General features: G+C 37.8%; 2 protein-coding genes across 5 annotated transcripts in view; one reads left to right on the forward strand and one right to left on the reverse strand.

The window, feature by feature from the left end:
* Window positions 1–1,708: 1,708 nt before the first annotated feature.
* LOC130707553 (sterile alpha motif domain-containing protein 1-like) overlaps window positions 1,709–21,651 on the reverse strand; it is a 28,206-nt gene continuing 8,263 nt past the window's right edge. The window contains exon 2 of the mRNA XM_057542671.1: window positions 1,709–3,833. Within this exon, the coding sequence (XP_057398654.1) occupies window positions 3,060–3,833 (774 nt within the window). The 3' untranslated portion in view covers window positions 1,709–3,059. The remainder of the gene's footprint in view (window positions 3,834–21,651) is intronic.
* The window catches only part of UBE3A (ubiquitin protein ligase E3A), a 90,590-nt gene continuing 72,632 nt past the window's right edge, over window positions 3,694–21,651 (forward strand). For 2 of the 4 annotated variants that reach the window (XM_007179117.2, XM_057542020.1), the window contains exon 1: window positions 3,697–3,833. The gene's annotated coding sequence lies outside the window, so the exon portion shown is untranslated. Of the gene's footprint in view, window positions 3,834–21,651 lie in introns of all 4 variants that reach the window. The other 2 variants (XM_057542021.1, XM_057542022.1) reach the window with 2 other exon arrangements.

Genomic DNA, 21,651 nt, shown 5'->3' on the forward strand with positions numbered 1-21,651 from the left:
CTCAAGTTTCTGAATGAGGTCAGTGTTCAAGATTCAGATTTCATTCCTGACTTATATAAGTGATAGAGAAAGAGTATACATAAACAGTTCTGTGAGAGACTGTAATAATGGAGGGTGAAGAGAACCAAAAGTAGAGAGAACAAGCATTCTGTAAAGAAGAGAAAGAGTGGTCCAAGACACAGAAGATGGAGAATTCAGGGTGATGGAACCAAGGGAGCAGTTTCCAGTAGGTAGTGGTTAGCAGTGAGGAAGGCTGCAAAGTGGTCAGATACCATGAAAATTGAGAAGCAACTTTTAAATTTGATCATTATGCCATTACTGACATTAATACTAGCAATGTATATATTGATAGTAAAATGGGGGCACATGCTAAATTTCAGTACTTGAAGAGGGACTTGGAAGGAAATGGCAATCTGATAGCTTTTCCAAACAGAAAAGACAAAGTTAATAGGAGAATTAATGAACAGGAGAGGGAATGACTGAGGGATTAAGTCTTGAGGCGCACCTCTCCCCATATATATATAATATATACATTAGCTGTAGAAAGGAAGAAAGATGGCTCATACTTTAGGACAGGAGATCAGGGGGAGTACAGATTTGGGTAATCTGTAGGAATAAGGGTGAAGGTGTGAAGGAGTTAATGCCTGAAGTCCGTAATGATAAACAATGATACAGATAATGCTAATATCACTACAGCTATTACTAAGCACTAACATTTACTGAGCACTTGTCATATGCCAGGCAATGTTTTTCATGGAATTAATTTTGCTACAACAGTATTTCTTAAATACTGAGAGCTACTCTTATACTGAAAGCCTAGTCTTTTTCAATAGTTGAGTGTGTAACATTTTGATGCAACCTAAATATAGCAACAGTAACTTTTATCCCACCATATCCGACCATTTTTTGTTCCATTCTTTCAGCTTCTTCCTGATCCCAGGGGCATGCTAGGTAATAAAAAATTGTGTTTTTGCATTTTGATTCCTCTGTTGTGACTCACATCAAAAAGAAATCTTGAGCAGCAAAACAGCCCTGTTGAAAAACCAACTTCATCAGCAATTTGGGGCAAACTGTTCCATAAAAACTGTTGGGTTACTCTGAAATAAATTTCGTTTTACTGGTGATTTCCTCTTGGACTGTGAGTTCTTGAGGGCAAGGATAGGGATTGTTGATCTTTTATTGTTTTCCAAAGCCTGGCACAGTTCTGGGTAAATAGTAGAAGTTCAAAGTTTGTTAAAGGAATTAATGCACTATGCTAAAAAAATTAAACTGCTCCTTTCACTTTACACCTGAAATGAGAAACTTAGAAACTACTGGGTCTCATTTTGCCTACAGTAGTCTAACAAATTTACTACTTAACTTGGTAGCTACTAAGTTGTTTTTCTGGGAAAACGTACCTGAAGAAAAATATGGGTTTGACTTGGGAAAAAAAATTATTCATAAAAACTGATATATATGGAGATGGAACACTATTATTCTAAGGATTCCTGACAATGTTCCATACTGGTAATTTTTACCAGCAAACATTTTGAAATTTGAACATGGACAAGGCAAACAGCACAGTGGGTTCTTGAAACAAGTCTGACACTAGCATCACACGTAAGAACGCCTATTTAATATTAACGAGCTAAGAGGGCTATGGGTAATTTCTCCAGATTTCAAGGAGGAATTGGGATCCTTTGATCTTAGTAAAGAACTGGCATTTAACTGACATTTAATTAAGAGGTTTATTTCTCTTGTCTTTAATTTTCTTGGAACTCATGGTTTTCTGCCACATTTGATATACCAGGTTATTACAAAATAAAATTACATTTAATTATTCAGACAATTTTTACTTAAGAGGAAGTAGAATCGCTAAAAGAATCTTCATATGCTAGATATTGTAGTAATATTTTACTTTACTCTAATAAAGTCTTTAAAGATTTACACTTGCCTATTTTGAAAATATGCAAAGACAAATCCTTAAGAGACTGATTTTAACTAATCTCTCCCATAAAACATAACTGCAAAGTTTCCAAATGAGAATCTGTAATGGAAGAAAATGAAAAAAGAATAAGGAACTGAGTTAAAATTGGGCATGATTTAATACTGTTATCATCAGTTGTCCTAGAATAATTTAAATTCCACTAGCTTATTTTTTTTAGTTGGGAAGCAGTATATATATATATATACATATATATGTGTATATACATATATATACATATATATGTGTATATACATATATATACACATATATATGACTATATAAAAAAGATGTTCTAAGAATGACAGCTAAATTCACTGCTATGTATTATTGTTGATATAAAAAGTTTCAATACTAAATGAATGGGATCTCATATGGTATTCTATGGACTTATCAGCAAAAGCCACAAACCGTAAGGATATGAATTGTTAGTGACCCCATTACAGATTTGCTAGTAAGTGTTGCAGAGCCATAAAAACATCCTTTTAAATAAGATGGTGACCTTGGTGCTAAATATGAAGGCGCACGGCTTTAAATGGATTCAGTCGTCATACGGATCAGAATTAGCCTGTATCCAGCTGGGGTCAACTAAGGGGCCACTTTCTCTTTATCGACAACCTACTGAAGGTCAAAATTGCAGGAGACAGGCTTTCACCTTCATGTAAACTAGTGACACATCGTGTGTTGGCAAAAGTCCTAAGCATATGACCTTGGTCCCCTGAAAGCTGGTCCGCACTCTTGGGCTACCTCTGCAATGTTTACAAAGCAGCTCAGGGCGTAAAGGGGTTGGGATCGGAGACCTAGAATATGGAGTGTTCTGCCCGACCGCGGGGCTGGCAGCTATCAAAGCCCCCTTGGCGCAATTTCGGAGCCGATTCGTTCCCCAACAAAATCGGGAGCGTCCAAGTTCAGGCACGTTCCTCGGTTGGGTAGACCACGGGACTCGCCAACACTCCAGAGGGCTCCAGGGGGTTTCCGGAGTGTACCGCCTGCTTTCTGTCGGGCCACAGACCACGGTGGCTCAAAAGAAGCATCGCCCCCACTTCCCAGTGCCAATATGGCGACCAACCCTGGTGGGACTCCGAGGAGGCGCTAGCTACTTCCCCTTCCCAACAGCCCCTGCGCTGCCGACGACGGCAAGCTGAAGGGGAGCGGAGGCGGCGGTGGGGGGCGGGGCAGAGCGCGGCGCCGTCCCGCGCGCACACCGGCCCCGCCCCGCGTCCGTGCGTCCAGACCTGGAGCCCTCGCCCGGCCGGGTGGCGCGCGCTGCCTGCCGGGATACTCGGCCCGCCCAGGCCGTCCTCCCCGCTTGCGCCGCGGCCGCGAGATCCGCGTTTTTCCCAAGATGGTGGCGCTGGGCTCGGGGTGACTGCAGGAGACGAAAGAGCCTGACTCCCCTTCGCCGGAACCTCGACACACCGCCCTTCTCTTGCTCGCGCACCCCGCCTCCGCGTAGCTTTCCGCCGGCTCGGGCGCCCGCCATCCGCCGCCGCGCCGACTTGCGCTTCACCTCTGCCGACCCGGCGCTCACGGCCGCGGGCGGCGGCGCCTCTCTCGGCTCCTCTTCGGGGCTGTGCTCCGACCACCTCGCACCTAGCCCCGGCCAGGCGGGCTCCGTAGCCCCCCGGTGCGGACAGGCAACGGCGGAGCGGCGGCTGGCGACGAGCGCAGGGTTTTCTGCGGCCCCTGCGCCTCCTTTCCCGGTCTCGGTCTCCGGAGAAGGAAGCGCGGGTCCCGCATGAGCGCCGGCGGTGGCGGCAGCGAAAGGGAACGAGGCGGTGGCGGGCGGAGGCGGCGGGCGAGGGCTGCGACGACCAGTGAGGCGGCTGCTGCTGTGGGGGCCGCAGCCCAGGCGCGGGGGCGACGACAGGTCAGTGTGGCTGAGGACCGGGCCTGGGCCGGGGCGGCCGGGTGGCACCTCCCATCGTCTCCTCGGCCGCCCAAGTTCCCCTTCGGGGCAGGCTCCGGCGAGGGTAGGGACGCCCCCACCCCCGCCGGGGCGAGTGTTTGGGGGCGCGCGCGGTCTGGAGAGGTCGGTGCCAGAAGTAGGCCTCTGCTAGCAGTGGCTGCTGCTGCTCCTGCCGTGACTGTCAGTCCTGGCTGGGCGCCGCAGGGAGGGAGGGTTTTGTCGCCCGAGGGGACACGAGCGGGCCCGGGGCGGGGCGTGCTGGCCGTCGAGAGGTGGCCCTTCTTAGAGCGGGGCTCGCAGAGCCGGCCTGGGCCTCAGGCTGGGAAGGGCTGGCCTTTTCCTTCCAAGGGGAGCTCTTCCTTGCTGTTTTCCAGGTTTTGGCCTTCTTGGTGAAGAAATATTTAGATGTGTGCTTTGGTGGGTTGGGGTTTTGGGGGTGGACTGGTGGGGAGGGAGGGCGGATGAAGTGGTAAATCAAGCCCAAGGGTTGTGTTCACAGATTACTCATGGCGATTCTGAAATTAAACGTGAGCTACTGGGTTTGCTGGAGACTATTAAATGCAAACCTGCAAACAGTTGGCCCTTTTTTTTCCAGTTGAGAAAATGAAAAGGACTCGTCATGGTGTGGAGGATTTTGTTGGTAAAGTCAGAATTTAATGCGACAGACGTTTTGGTCCATAAAATTGTTAAAAATAATTTTAATATGGACGCTGTTTGGTTAATCTTAGAATCCTTGAAAGATAATTTAGTTTCCGAAATTTTTAAAACGTTCGATGGATATGTTGAAAAAAACATTACGAAGTCTGTTTGTTATTATATTTATTAAGTGGCTAGGGTGCCGTCGAGAATGTCAGCTAATAGCATATGGGGCTTACAGTCCAAAGTTACCCTCCATCAATCAGAAAGGAATACAGGTATGACCCATAATTTCGGATCATTCCACTATCTGCAATATTGAGAGAAGCAGCAGATTACTCCAGAATTTTGTCTGGGGGCAGGGGGGAGAAGGGGGATTGAAATGGAAATGACCTAAAGTTCAGAAGTACAACTGTTAAAAAGTTACCTGTGAAAGACCCTTGAGATAGCCAGTAAATGTTGTCAAGTGATTTGGACAAGAGGGCTGAGAAGTGTTTATCTCACACCTCTGACGAGTAAGTACCGTTAACTTAAGAGATTATTTTGTAAACCATGTAAAAAAGTTTAGAGTTTAGGAAGATAAAAAGAAGTGGAAATAACTTTGGAATTAGATCCTGCTTGTAAATCTGAACTGCTTATCACATTTTTAATGAAATGAATACAGTATTAATGATGGTGCTGATAAGTCCAAAGAATGACCAGAAACCCATTAAAGAAATTATTAATCATGACAAAACAGAAACAAGAAGTAGCTTTAAGAAATAATGATCTCAGGGCTTCCCTGGTGGTCCATTGGTTAAGACACTGGGCTCACAATGCAGGGGGCGGGGGTTTGACCCCTGGTCAGGGCACTAGATCCCGCATGCCACAACTAAGAGACCGCATGCCGCAGCTGTAACCCGGCATAGCCAAATAAATAAATATTAAAAAACAAACAAACAAACTCCTGTGGCACTAAAGGAATGCTTTAAATAGCAAACCAAAAACAATTTTAAAAAAATTAAAAAATTAGAATGTAAACCATGAAAGTCTTATTGTGTCAGTATTTACTAAGTAGCATTAATGTGCTGAGTAGCATGTACACCATCTTCTGACATTGCTGGGTTACTGAGGAGTTTACACAGTTTACAATGTTCTGATTCCTTTTCACAGGTTTTATATGCTGCTTGTATTTCATATCTCTTAAATTTACACTTTCTTTCACGGCTTAAAAAATAGCTTCTTAAGTAAGTAGTCAGAAGCGAGAGGAAGACACATTCTCATCCCACTTGCCCAGTCCATTTAACAAGATTTGTTGGGTACCTACAGTGTCTTTGACACATAACATTTAATGTTTTATTCCTTAAACCATAGATCATTTCTAAATGACTCCTCCTCTCTCCCCTCCAAAAACAATCCCCTCTCCCCTTAAAAAAATATTTGGAATAATTTGCTGTTTCTCTCAATATGCAGTCAGTGGAATAATCTAAAACTCTGGATCATACCTAAATTTTTCAGCCCAAACACTTACAAGTAAGTGTCTGTTTTCTTAAATGATTACTGGTCATGTTTTTCAGTCATGTTGTGCCCTTTTGTTTAGACCTGTAGTTGTATAGGTCAAAATGTAGAAACATGACATTAAGTATACATATGCAGCTGTTGAAAAATTAGTTTTATGATTTTTATGAGTGAAGACCAATTTTCAGAAGTGAGTTTTCAAGTAAAATACTTGGGTAAAGTTTTAGATGCTCTTTTCATGATGATTCAGGACGACAAAGTTTTGGCTGATTTTGACAGTCCCTGCTCTCTCCCCACTTCGAATGTAAAGGTAAAGTATAAAAACCAAAGACATTATGGTATGTATAGCGTAAATAGCTTTGGAGTTAGATCCTGCTTTTAATTCTGGCTTACCCCTGGTTGTCTGACCCTTGGCAAGTTACTTAATCTCGAGCTGCAAGTTTTGTCATCTGTAAAATGGGGTGGTGAGACTAACTCAGAGGTGTGAGGATTAAAGCATGTGAAATGCCTAACACATAGGCACTTAATAAGTATTATCCTTTGAAGTCTTCCTACCCAGTTTTTCTGAATGTTCTCAAAGCACCGTATAGACAGTGGACTCTAACATATTATCCTTTACATTGTTATTTTGATTACTGGTTTTGAACTCACTTTTTAAGGACAGGGACTTCTGGTGTTTACCAGAGAGTGTGTTACCAGAGTATGGATGACTTCATTATCAGCTAACATTTATTAGGTATCTACTGTGGCTACTCTGAGCTGAGCTTGGTGTAGGGGCTATAAAGACAAGACTCATGTCTCTGTCTTTTGGAAGTGTATAGTCTAGTGACTTTCTCCATATAAGACTTTTTGTGAAACCCTGTCAAATGATGGAACCCCATTCTCCTGGTGCCCTTCCACTCCTCAGGCAGTTCTGTGGACTCAGCACCTCCTACTCCCAGCTCCTGTTCTAAAGAATATTGTTTTACTGCTTCCTTTATACACTGTCTGGCACATGTTAGATACTTCATATCTTGGTCCCAATCCTCCACCCAATATCTGGCACATAGTGTGTTAGTGTTTGTGTGTATGTATACGTATAAAAAAAATAAGTTTACTTTGGCAAGTTGCCTGTAAATACTCTGGTATTTTTCTGGGACAGTCATCATTCTGTCTTCTGGTTATAAATTCACAGAAGTTGTGAGTCTGAGTAGGGCTATTCCTGTTTTACACATGAGGAAATTGAAGTGCAGAGCTTTAAGATGGTTTTCTTAAAAGTCACCAGGTGGCAGAGCCAGGGCACATTTTGAGCCTCTGGACTCCAGGTCAGGACTCTGCACACAATGGTACATGTTCTGTCTTACCTGTTGGGAGGAGTGTTACTTTGCTTTGAGAATGCCCACCCACCTTATTGCAGTTAAGTGAGTGTTTTCTATGATATTAGTAGAAGGCACCCTTCAACAAGATGCCTTTTCTGACCATAGCAGTTACTGGAGGAAGTGGGGCTTTTTCTTCTAATAAAGAAAATAAAGTAAAATTACAGTAAGTGGAAATAGTGTTAATCTACAAGCCTATATCCTATGTCCAAAACATGAGATGTTTGAAATACCTTAAAGATACTACATAAATAGTTTTTTCTTTTTTCTTTTTTTTTTTGGCCGCACCACACAGCATGTGGGATCTTAGTTCTAGGGATCGAACCCATGCCCCCTGCAGTGGAAGTGCAGAGTCTTAACCACTGGACCACCAGGGAAGTCCCTATAAATAGTTTTTTAATGAGATGACTTACAAGTACATGATAAATTTCTTTGCCAACTTTTCATTTTCATTTAATCTCAAAATTGTCACTTACAGTGCTTTGATCTGAGTTATCTGTTATCTTTAACACATAAATACCATTATGGATACTAAGTTAAAAAAAAGATCATTAAGTATAAGGTCTATCTGAAAATGAAATAAGGCTAGTACTTTTTTTTTTTTTTTTTACTGCTGTTTGCACATGAGATTTAGCTGACAGTTATTACTGTTTGATTCTAAGCCTTGTGACTATGAACGCCCCAAAATTATATATAAAATTTTAAGTGCTTCAGAGTCTCAACAGGTTCTGTGAACGAAAGCCATGGAGAACCATTGATGTGGAGGAAGAAGCACTAACTTTGGTATCAGAAGATTGTGGGTTCATCCTTCTTCTCTAGCTTCCTAGCTGGGCATGAGTAGGCCATTTAGCTTTCTAAGCCTTGGCTCTGTTCCTTCTGTCAAGTAAAGGCGATACGTGCTTTGTTTCTGAGGAATGATTTTCAAATGAGATCATTCTTGAAAAAGTAAATTAATGGTACTCTATAAAGTGACCTTATAACTGATTTAGTGACTTGCCCAAGAAAACAGGTTGGTTAGTGGTGGACAGACGGTTGGAACCTTGGTATATTTTCATGCTTTTCTCTACTAACATTTTAACCTTTCCATAGATATATTATTTTTGGAAATACTTAGTATGTGAATTTATTTTATATTTGGTAACTACATTTGAAATAAACAGTAGATCTTAATAGTTAGTGATGTGATTCAGTATTATTAGTCCAAAGTCAAATCACTTCTGTAATTTGCTTTACTTTTGACCTCTCCTGTTAATGTGATAAAGGCAAGTGAATCATAAGGTTGACCTGAAAGGAAAAGAGGTTTTGGAGACTTAGAACCTTACTAGATAAAATTATTCCTGAAGTTCAATTTTAGGAGATCTTCGGAATCTCATATAAGATGTCATATGTGGATTGTGGAAGAGAATCCTAAGTAAGACTTCATTAATTAAAGTCAACATCTGTGCTGCAAATGAAGCAAGGAGGTGGTGTACGAGCCCTGAACACTTAACCCAAGTAGGATAAAAATCTTTCAATGAAACTCTTGGCTTGCCAGTGTGGAGACTACTGTGGTGACTCTTAACAGTTCATTGTGTTCCAGAAGTTGATCTTCTGTACCCTTTGGGAACAGGTGAGGTTAGTCAAGCACAGATCCCTTTATGTTACAGAAATAAAACATGAAACTTTTTTTTTTTTGACCTGTCTCTTTGTGGTATGCAGTCTTGTAGCTCTTTTTAAGGTCTTAATAGGTGCCCATTTTTCATACTTGCAGTAATTCAGAATGTTCCTTTTCACATTTGAGACGAGTAGTGCTACACACAAATTACATAGCTAGGGGCTGAATGAAGATGCTACCAGTACTTTACACATATTCTTTTCATTTGTTGACTTTTGTCTCCTTGTATCAAAAAGAATGGCTTATCCATTTCAAGTTGCTAATAGACTTTTACTTCAGCAGTCTCCTTCTTGAATGTGAGAAAGTAGTCTTAGGATTAATTGCCCTTGTGAGCTGTAGCCAATATGCTAACTCATTTATTTTTATATTCTTTGTGATGCAGTGTAAATTCTGAATTTTCCTTCCAAATTAAATATACAAACAGTACAAAGAATAATATAACAACCGTGTATGTACCACTCAGTATGGACAAATGTCACATTTTGTCACTTGCACTCTTTAGCACCCTTTCTAAAAGGGATGTTCTTTATTTTCTTCTCAGATGATAGCTCTAGCACTGCAGGTACCACTACAGGAATTTCTTGATACAACAAATACTTTCCTATCTTTTATCATATGTAAAGCATAATCCTGTTTTTTGGAAGGGAAAGGATGAGATGCCCAGCAGTGTTTTCTATATAAAGCTAATGGGTCACAGGGAGAAATTTGGGTTATTTCCAGCTTATTAATTGCTTTAGTACTTTTTTCTTAGGAATTCTATTTGTTGTGCCTTGTGTGTGTATTTGCCAATATTGATAACCTTACAGTGTGCCATGAATAAGGATACTAAATATTTACCTTTGCTAAATAAAGTTTTTGTTTTGAGAATTAAAAACTACCTGTCTTTTGAACACCTATTGTATGTGACATGTATACTAATTGATAAATCCCATTTCACACAAAGAATATTTAGGTAACGTTTTTTCTAGTTTTCTGAAGTGAGCTGATAATGTGCCATATTCCATGTTGGTGATAGAAAACTATGCTGTTTAAGATAATCCAAATTTAGAGCTCCTAAGAAATGAAAAGCTTCCCTAATTAGTTAAGCTGCTTCATTCATACTCAATTTCTTACACATTTTGCTATGTCTGTAACATATTGTTATAGAATGTTTATGTCCCCCCCAACCCCCAAATTCATATGTTGAAATCCTGACCCCCCATTGTGATGGCATTAGATGGTAGGGCCTTTGCGAGTTGATTAGGTCATGAGAATGGAGCCCTCATGATGGAATTAGTGCCCTTTAAAAGACCCCAAAGAGCTTCCTCCCTCCCTTCTGCCATGTGAGGATCTAGCCATAGGATGGCCATCTATGAAGCAGGAAGGTGATTCTTGCCAGACATCACATCTGCCGGTGCCTTGATTTTGGAATTCCTAGACTCCAGAACTGTGAGAAATTTTTGTTGTTTATACACCATCCAGTCTATGGTATTTTGTTATATAAGCAGCCTAAATGGACTAGGACACATATCAAACATGTTTAAAGAACAGAGAAGGAAAATAGAAAATTAAATGGATAAAGTTTGGTAGCTAACATAGGGGTACATTGTCCTTGATAAAATGGAACTGCTTTTTTTTTTTTTTTGAATTGTTGAATTTTATTTTACTTTTTATACAGCAGGTTCTTATTCGTTATCTATCTTGTACATATTAGTGTATATATGTCAATCCCAATCTCCCAATTCATCCCACCACCACCACCACCGCCCCCGCCACTTTCCCCCCTTGGTGTCCATACGTTTGTTCTCTACATCTGTCTCTATTTCTGCCCTGTAAACAGGTGGAACTGCTTCTTAAAAGTTGACTTTAATGCTGACATGAGAACACTTAAGTATAATATATTAGAAAAGCTGAGCAAACATTAGACTTTAATATACATAAAACTAGATTTCTGCATTTAAAAACATCTGTTTCTTTAAATTTAATTATTACCCAGTGCACTATATTTCATATTATCTTCAAAATAAAAAGTAAAATCTTAGAGTTTCATTTAACTCAGTATCTGAGTCAGTCTCCTCCCTCCTCCTCAAAATTCCTCTTCCATGTTTTGGGTAGATGAAGGGTAGGGAGGGGTGAACTTAAAAGTAGATGGATCTCAGTTGTAAAATATTGATAGGTAGGTCACTTACCTCAGCTGAAATTAAACAATTTGTTTACTCCTGGATTGAAGATTCTATGTGAACACTAAATATTTGCTGTCTCTCTCTCTCTTTTTTTTCTGTGTGCTGTTTTAGTTATTTATAAGTACTGGATAGATGAGCTACTTTTTAGTTAGTTCAGGACTACTTTTAGATATCTGCTGTGGGCTAATGAGCTATGATCAGGATATAATGAGGTATGATCAGGAACAATCCTCTAGGCCTCAGAACTTCAAGTAATTTTAAGTAAAGGTGGACTAGGGGTCAGCCTGGACAGTGGGCCAGAGACCAACTTTACTGCCTATTCCTGTGCTGAATTTGACAAGGCACTCCTAGGAGAGTGTGTGTGTGTGTGTGTGTGCGCGCGCATGTGCGCACACATGCCCATTCCATATTACTAGCTGACACCAGATTTTGAGAAATTGGGGCTGATCACTATTCAGCCTACCAAGGTTTTCTCTCCAGCAATCAAGGTCTAATACCCTTAAGTGCTTTTTTAGCTACATAGTATGTGTTTAAAATGGCGTTGACTACAATAGTATTTATTTTGTGTTCTTACTCTGATATCTTTCCTTAGTTCTTTTATAAAGGAAGTAGGTTGGATTAGATGATCTCCAAAGTAATTTTCGGCTTGGATAGTATATGCTCATTTTTTTCTTTTTAAAATATTTGTATATATTTTAATTAAAAAAGAAAACATTTAAAACAGAGTAAATAATGTAGCAGGTACTCATTTACCCCTCACTCAGAACTATAAATTATGCCAATTTTGATCCTTAGCGAACCAGATGCAGTCTTACATATGCGCTTGTAGCCACCTCACCCCCAAGTCCTATTACCTTCTCTCTTTACCCAAGGTAATAACTATCCCGAGGTTCTTGAATTTCATATCCTTGTTTATACTTTTACTGTATATGTGTACTTGTATCTGTAAATGCTATATATGATGTTGGATTTTGTGTTTTAAAATTTTTACAAAATGATATTGTTACTGTACAGCTCTTTCATCAGCTTTTTTTTTTTTTAACTGTTTTTTGGGATATGTATGTTGATGCATGTAGCTCTAGTTTATTTGGTTTAACTGCTGTATAGTACTCCATTGTACGATATATCAAATAAATGTGTCCCACTACTAATGGATATTTTGAGTTGTTTCCTTTTTTGCTATTATAAACGATGCTGCAGTGATCATGTTGACACATTTCTTTGTGCATGTATTTCTTTGGGAAGATTCATGGAAGTGAAACTGCTGGGAAATAGATTGTGAATAACTTTACTGGATGTTGCTAAATTCTTCTCTAAAATGGTTATGTCAGTATATACTTTATCAGCAGTGTATGGACATTTCTTTTTCCAGCATCCTAGCCCATACTTGAGATTGTCAGATTTAAAAACTTCTGCAAATTTGATGGGTGTGAAATTTTAGCAAAATATTACTCTCATTTTAGCATTTCCTTGATTTTTTTATTAATTCTGGGTGGTGGATGTATGGATATGAATTTTATTATTTTCTGTATGTTTTAAATGTTTCATAAATTAAAGAAATGGATTAAAAGAAAATAAGAGACACCGTGTTATGCAGCATTTATGTTGTAAAGGATCTTGGAGATCATCTCACCCAACATTCTTTATAATGCAGCCGGGAAAGTTATCAGAATAAGAGTAAAATATAAAACCCTACTTATTGTTCATTGTGATTTTCTCTTTTGGGATATATCTCAATTTTTGAAGTGAAGCTCATGAATCTTTTCTTTTATGATTTCTGTTTTTTATTGAAGAAATCCCCCTTTACTATTGTCTGCTAATAGTTGAGAGGTTTTTGTTGTTGTTTATTTTTTTGCATTTAGGTCCATCTGGGAGGGAGTTAGGAATCAAATTTTTTTTAATATGAAAAACAAGTTGTCCCAACATTAAGTATTGAATCTTTTCCCCATTAATTTTTTAAAATATCACCTGTATCATCTGCCAAATGCTTGGGTTTCATTTTAATTTTTTAATTTTTTTTTTTAAACACTGGTACTACATTGTTTTATTTCAAATAGCTTTATATTAAGCTTTGAAGTCTGAGTCAAAGCCTACTCCTTTATTCATTTTCAGAACTTTTATTCTTCTTAGACTTTCACTCTTCCATAATAATTTAAAACCAGTGTATCAAGTTTCTTTGGGGATATTAATTGGAATTGCATTGAATACATAAATTAACTTGAGAATTGACATAGTTTATCTTGCCATTTAGTCTGTATTTTACAGTTTTCTTCCTAAATTCCTTTTATACATACCTTGTTAAATTTATTCCTAGATATTTGATCTATACATATTTTTTTGCAGTGTAAATAGGATCTTTTTTTCTGTTACATTTGATCATTGCTGGTGTTAATTTTGTATCCATTAATTTGGGTGAACTCCATCAGTTTTATTAGTTTATAATTCTTTTAGATAATTATAAACAAATAACAATTCTGTCTTTTCCAGTGAACTTTTAAAAATACAAGTCTAACTTTTTGTTACTTTCTTTTTAAAACTATTCTTTGGCTTTTCTGTGGCTTTTAGAATAAAATGCAGAATCCTTAATTGGTCTACAAGGTCCCATCTGATCTGGATTCTCTCTGCTTCCTCAGATTTAATTCACACTCTCCTTTGTTTAGAACCATCTAACAATATTGGCCTTTTTTCAGTTTTTTGAACTATCCAGCAGGCTCCTGTTGCAAACCTTTTGCCCAGTGCATTTCAGTCTGCCTAGAACACAGTTAGCCAACAAATTTTACCCATCCTGTAGGGCTCAGCCTAAATATTACTCAGGGAAGCCTTCCTTTTAGAATCTCTTTGTACTTACTAGTATTAGGGCTTTCTTGTATGGTATGGTTATTGAATTCTGTGTTTCCTGAATAAGTACTTAGCTCAACTGACATTAAATAATTACTTTTGAATTGAAGGTTCAATGAGAAAAATAAATGTCGATCTCATTTTTTTTCATGTGCAGTTTCAGGCATTTGTGAGTGTTGGATGAATGAATGTTCATTTACTGATTGATAAGAACTGCATTTTTTTTCCAGTTAGAGAAATATTACTCCAGTTGATAAACTGCTCAAAAGAAAATTTGTAATTAGGCTACACTTTAGTGTTTTACCAGACATTAATAGAAAATTAAATGTTCTCAATGTTTAATATTTATGTCCTTCGAGTATGGATGGTCTTTAGAAAAACAATTTTCTGTCTTTTAACAGATGCAATGTAGTTCACTTAAAATTATATGTTGTGAATTTTTAAAAGCATTTTGAAATTAAATTAGAAGCTAATGGTCTTTTGTCCTTAATTCAGATTTTATGAGTTTAGATGCTACATTTGATAGATGAAATGTAATAAATTAAACGTAAAATAGTGTTCAGGATTATTTCTAGGAAAACTCACCTACCTTTAGTTATTTTAGTATATTGCATTATAAATATTTTTTGTGTGTGCGCTGAATGCTAATGTAATTCTGTGTTTAATTTTAGGTTAAGCTCTGTGTAAGATTGAACTCAATTTAACTATTGTACAGAAAGAACCCAGAGGAAAATTTCAGAATAATAAGTCATTGGGACTATGTGTGGCACATTGCTTCTGTTTTCAGATCATGGAATTGTTGATTGCAATAAGTGATTTATAATTAAAGTCAGGAAATTGAAATAATTCTGGTAATTTGGAATTTTTAAAGACTTTTCATAGATGACACTTGGGATCTACACTGAGATAAGATTTTCTCACTGCTAGTAAGTCACATAATAAACACAAGTAAATACTGGGGAAAGATAGCATTTTAATGTTGGCAGATCATGAGTTTACCTTTTATAGTTTTTCAAACAGGTAAATAGCATAGTTTGTTTACTTTTGGAAATGTTCACAGAACCCAGAGAGAGGGGAGGGCCAAGGGTCACATTAGAGAGTTCTGTTCTTTTCCAACGCACAGTGATTGTGATCCGAAAATTTTACTCCTGTTGACCATACACCTAGATTTGCCGGTGCAGCCTCAATTTTAAATGTTAGGTTATTCCTGTAAATCATAAAACCAGAAATCCTGGAACTTTCATATTTCCAGAGAGCCTTTTATATGTCGTGGTTGGTTGCCCCTCCCCTCAAATATTGGTGTGTAGAATTAATTATTTTTGAGAATAAGGAAATACAGGAAAAAAATATGTATTTTTAAAGTATAAAAAGAAGTGAAAGTTTCCTCTTCCTTTCTTAGCCAGTTCCAAAACTTAACGGTTGTTCAATTTAAATGTAGAAAAACATAAGAACACCTGGTGAATACCAAACAAATACATCTGTGTAAGTACAGATACTTGTAATTTTTTTCTTTTTTGAGGTGGTTTATAAAAAATCATTCCATACACTTTTTATAATTTCCAACTTTATTAGATATAATTCACATACCATAAATTCCACCCTTAAGAGTGGGTCTTAGTATATTCAATTGGCAACTATCACCATTATATAAGTTTAGAACATTTTCATCATCCCCAAAAGAAACCCTGTACCTGTTTGTTAGTAGTCATTCACCATTCTTTCCTTCTTCAGCCCCTGAAGAGTGGCAACCACTAATCTGCTTCCTTACTTTATGGGTTGCCTATTCTGGACGTTTCATATAAATGGAATCATAAAATATATGTCCTTTTGTGTATGTCTTCCTTTACTTAAATGATATTTTGGAGGTTCATATTACATTGTATGAGTATACACATACTGTTTATTCAGTAATCAGTTGATAACTTTGGATTGTTTCCATTTTTTGGTTATTATGAATCATGTTATGAACATTCATATATAAGTTCTTGTGTGGACATATATCTTCATTCTCTTGGGTAAATACCTAGGAGTGAAACTGTTGGGTCTTAGCTAACTGTGTTTAACATTTTGAGGAACTGCCAAACATTTTTTCCAAAGTGGCTGCAGTATTTTACAGTTACATCAGCAGTATATGAGGGTTCTTTCTAATTATTTCCTTGCCAAACCAATTGTCTGTTCCTTTTATTTTAGCCATCTTGTGGACGTGAAGGTATCTTTGTGATTTTGGTTTGCATTTGCTAAATGACTAATGATCATCATTTCATGCCCTGATTGTCCATCTTCAGAGATCTATTTAGATTCTTTGCTGTTTTAAAATTGGGTCATTTTTCTTTTTATTGTTGGCTTTTAAGCGTTTTTATATGTTCTGGATACATGTCTCTTATCAGATATATGATTTCCAAGTATTCCCCCCCCCCCCAAAAGGTTGTTTTTTCACTTTCATGATTGTTTCCTCTGAGGCACACAAGTTATAAATTTTGGTGAAGTCCTGTTTGTTTTTCTTTTGTTGTCTTTGGTGTTATTTATTGTGTTGGCCAAAAAGTTTGTTCAGGTTTTTCCATACATCTTATGGAAAAACCCGAATGAACTTTTTGGCCAACCCAATAAGAAACCATTGTCTGACCAGTCATACAGATTTATACCTGTTTGCTTCTAAGAGTATTGTAGTTTTAGCTCTTACATTTATGTTTGTCATCTGTTTTGAGTTAATTTTTGCATATGGTGTTATATAAGGTAGGGGTCCAACTTTATTATTTTTACATATAGATAGCTAGCTGTCTCAGAAACATTTGCTGAAAAGACTATTCTTTCCCATTGAATTGTCTTGTTACCCTTGTTGAAAATCAATTGGCCATAAATGTAACAATTTATTTCTGGACTCTCAGTTCTCTTCCATTAATCTGTATGTCTGTTCTTCAGCCACTAACACACATTCTTGGTTACTGTAGATTTGTAGTAAGTTTTGAAATTCGAAAATGTGAATATTCAAACTTGGCTCTTCTTTTTTTGGCTGTCTGGGTTCCTTGAATTTCTGTGTGAATTTTAGGGTTAGCTTGTCAATTTCTGCAAAAAGGGCAGGTGAGATTTTGATAAGGTGTGTGTTGAATCTGTAGGTCTATTTGAGGAGTATTGCTACCTTAGTATTATGTCTTTTGATCCATGAACATGGGATGTCTTTCTGTTTATTTAGGTCTTTAATTTTTTTGTGTGTTTTGTAGTTTTCGTTGTACATGTCTTACACTTCTGTTCAAAAGAAATGTATTTTGTTATATATTCCTAAGATTCATTCTTTTTGATGTTATTGCTTATGGAATTTTTCTTAATTTTATTTTCAGATTATTCATTGCTTGTGCATAGATTTTTGTCCTGAACTTGTATTCTGTACAACTTGTTTTTTTTCTCTCTTATTTGTTATAGAAATCTTTTCCATGTGAGTGGTTACATGTGCATCTACCTCATTCATTTAGCAAATATTTATTGAGCACCTACTATGTCATAGGCATTTTTCTAGGTGCTAGTGGAGACAGCAGTGTACAAAATCCACCAAAACTCCTGTTTTCACGGAACTTACACTTAGTAGGGAAAGAGAGATCATAAACATCAAAAACAAGATATGTAGAATATACCGTATGTTGCATAGTACTTCTAAGGAGAAAAATAAGGGAAGTGGGATATGAAGTATTTGAGAGTGCAGGGGTTGAGTGCAAATTATAGTGTGGCCAGAGAAAACCTCACTGAGATGATAACTTGAGTAAAGAACTGAAGGAGATGCGAGAGCTAGACATGTGGATGACTGGGGGAAGAGTATTTCAGGCAAAGGGTGTAGTGAATAAGGAAACACTGAAGTGGGAGAGTGCCTGATGTGTTTGAGGAACAGTGAGGTGGCCTGTGGGGCTGTAGAAAAGTAAATGATGGAAATCGAGTCAGAAAGGGAATGTAGGATACAGATCATTTGGTCATAATAAAGAGTTTGACGTTTACCTCTGAGTGAGATGGGAAGCCATTGAAGGTTTTTGAGCAGAGTGGAAAGTTCTGATTTAGGTTTTAGCACGATCACTCTGGCTGCCATGTTGGTCGTAGATTGAAAGAGAAGGGCAGAATCAAGAGACCAGTTGGCAGGCTATTACAATACAGATAGGAGGTGATGATGGTGAGTTGGACAAGGTGAGGCCTATCAGGTTGGTGAGAAGTGGCTGAATTATTGATACGTGTTGAAATTATAGTCTGTAGGATTTGGTAATAGGTCAGATATAAGTGTGAAATAAAGGGAGAAGTAAAAGATGACACTGAGGTTTTGGCTAGAACAACTGAAAGTATGGAGTTGAACAATACTTTTTAATTACTGCATTAAATCTATGTATGGTATCACATGCCCACATAACTACAGGTAATTTTATCCTATTAGCTTGGTGGAAAGGGGAACAAAAGAAAAAACTCAAGAAAGAAAAGAATGTTTGATGTGGAACATATGTCCTGAAGTAAACTTGATAGAAGACTATCAATCTTATGACTTCTATCAGTCTTTAGAACTGAACTAGGAAACTAACTCAGAGTTCATAATATATTTTGAAACTCTTTATTGTGGAATTTAGGTTGTTTTCAATTTTTGATATTACAAATAATGGTACGTATTATTTCTGTAAGGTAGATTTCTATAAAATGACTGTTAGACCATGAGGCTATGTCAGCTTAAAGATTTGATAGATACTGCCAATTACTCTTTACAAAAATCTTTTTAAGCAAGTTTCATTCCCAACACATTGTATAGGTCTGCTGGTTTACCTCATTGTTTATTATATAGTATCTAGTCATGAAATTAAAATTTTTTGGTATAGGTAAATCTATCTGTCCTTTTTGGCTTCTGAGTTTCACCATGCTTACAAAGATAATACAGAAATCTCATACCTTCTAGCACTTCTATGAGGTTACTTTATAGGTTTAGATTTATAGATTTAGATCTGAGTACATTCAGCATTTTTTTGAATATTGTATGATTTAGGTTTAGATTTGGATTGCATTTGGCATATATTTGGATGTTGTGTGAAAATATCTAACTTCTCTAAGTTCTAATATTTAAATATCCCCACTTGGGCAGCTAATTCTCTAGACCAGCGGTTCCCAACCTTTTTGGCACCAAGGACTGGTTTTGTGGAAGACAGTTTTTCCACGGACAGGGGGTGGAGGTGGGTCGGATGGTTTAGGCGGTAACGTGAACGATGGGGAGCTGCAGATGAAGCTTCTTCGCTTGCTCGCCTGCCGCTCACCTCCTGTTGTGTGGCCAGTTCCTGACAGGCTGCGGACCAGTACCAGTCCGGGGGTTGGGGACACCTGCTCTAGACCACCTAAGGGATCCTTTCCCCACTGATTTAAAATGCCATCTTTTTATATATTGTTTTCATAAATTAAAAAAATCATGTTTATTGAAGTACTAATTTATATCCAGTAAAGTGCACCTATCTTTTTTTATTTTTAAAATTTATTTATTCATTTATTTAATTTATTTTTTTGGCTGCGTTGGGTCTTCATTGCTGTGCGCGGGCTTTCTCTAGTTGTGGCGAGTGGGGGCTACTTTTCGTTGTGGTAGCTTCTCATTACGGGGCACGGGCTCTAGGTGCACGGGCTTCAGTGGTTGTGGCATGCGAGCTCAGTAGTTGTGGCTCACGAGCTCTAGAGCGCAGGCTCCGTAGTTGTGGTGCATGGGCTTATTTGCTCCGCGGCATGTAGGATCTTCCTGGACCAGGGATTGAACCTGTGTCCCCTGCATTGGCAGGTAGATTCTTAATCACTAGGCCACCAGGGAAGTCCCCATGTGGTAGTTTTATGTTTAAATTTATAAGGAACTGATGAACTATTTTCCCAGTGGTTGTACCATTTTGCGTTCTTACCAGCAATGTATGAGAGTTCCATTTCTTCCAAATCCTTGTCAGCATTTGATACTCTCAAATAAATTGCAGATCTTCACATGGGTGTGTAGTGGTATCCCACTGCAGTTTCTTTTTCTTTAATTGTAGTATAATATGCATAACATAAAATTTACCATCTTAACCATTTTAACTGTACAGTTCAGTGGCATAAAGTACACTCACATTGTGCAGCCATCATTCTTAACCCATTTTTGAAACTTACTCATCATCTCAAACTGAAACTCCATCCCCATTAAACAGTAACCCCCCAATTTCTTCCTCCTCCCTCCAGCCCCTGTTCTACTTTCTGACTCTACGAATTTGACTGTTCTAGGTACTCACGTAAGTGGAATCATATGATGTTTGTCCTTTTGCTTTTGGCTTATTTCACTTAGCATAATGTCCTCAAGGTTCACCCATGTTACATTATATTTCAGAATTTCCTTTTTAAAGCTGAATAATATTCTATTGTGTGTATATACCACATTTTGTTTAATCATTCTTTCATTGATGGAGACTTGAGTTCCGTCCTTCCTTTGGCTATTGTGAATAGTGCTGCTATGAACATGGGTGTTAAAAATAGATCTCTTCAAGTCCCTGCTTTCAGTTCTTTTGGGTATCTATCTAGGAATGGAATTGCTGGGTCTTATAGTAATTCTGTGTTTAACTTTTTTGAAAACCAATATACCATTTTCCATAGCAGCTGTACTGTTTTACCTTCCCACAAGGGTTCCAGTTTCTCCACGTCTTTGCTAATACCTTGCTAATATGTTGTTTTTATTTTTTAAAAATAATTGCCAGATAATGAGTGTGAAGTGTCTTTGTGGTTTTAATTTACATTTGCGTGATGACTAATGATGTTGATGTTTTCATGTATTAATTGGTCACATGTATGTCTTTTTTTGTGAGTATCCAAATATTTTGCACATTCTTTTTCTTTTCAGGATACAGGTCCTTTTTTAGACAGGCATGTATTCTGTATCATTACTGATTTTTTTTGGGGGGGATACTTTATTAATTAACGAGAGGAGTGTTGAAATCTTCAACTATAATTGTGAACCTGCTATCTTTTCTTTCACTTCTCTTCATTTTTGCTTCCATGTATTTTCTTTATTTATTCTTTTTAGTTTTTGGCTGCGTTGGGTCTTTGTTGCTGCATGTGGACTTTCTCTAGTCGCAGCGAGCGGGGGCTACCCTTTGTTGTGGCACGCGGGCTTCTCATTGCGGTGGCTTCTCTTGTTGCGGAGCACGGGCTCTAGGCGGGCTTCAGTAGTTGCAGCACACGGGCTCCATAGTTGCGGTATGTGTTTTGCCCATATTTTCCATTTTCATTTCTTTTCCTTTGTGTAGATTTGTGTAGACTTTTTTCATGGACCTAAGTTTCTATGTGGTGTTGTTTTCCTTCTACTTGAAGAATTAAAAAATTTCTAAAGCACCAAGTCTATTGGCCAAAAAAACATTTCAGCTTCTATTTATATGAAAATGCCTTTATTTCACTCTTCAACATTTTATTAGGAAAATTTTCAGACTTACATGGATGTGAAATAATTGTGGAATGTAATTCCACAATTAACATTTTACTATATTTACTGTCTTATATCTATCCATCTATTAATTTGTCTTATTATTTTTGATGTTTTTCAGAGTAAGTTGTAGATGTTAGAATATCTTATCCTTAACTTCATCATATATAGTCAACTAAAACTTAGAAATTTAGTATTATTAACTGAATTT

The sequence above is a fragment of the Balaenoptera acutorostrata genome, chromosome 3, assembly GCF_949987535.1.
Source record: "Balaenoptera acutorostrata chromosome 3, mBalAcu1.1, whole genome shotgun sequence".
In the NCBI taxonomy this organism is placed as follows: Eukaryota; Metazoa; Chordata; class Mammalia; order Artiodactyla; family Balaenopteridae; genus Balaenoptera; species Balaenoptera acutorostrata.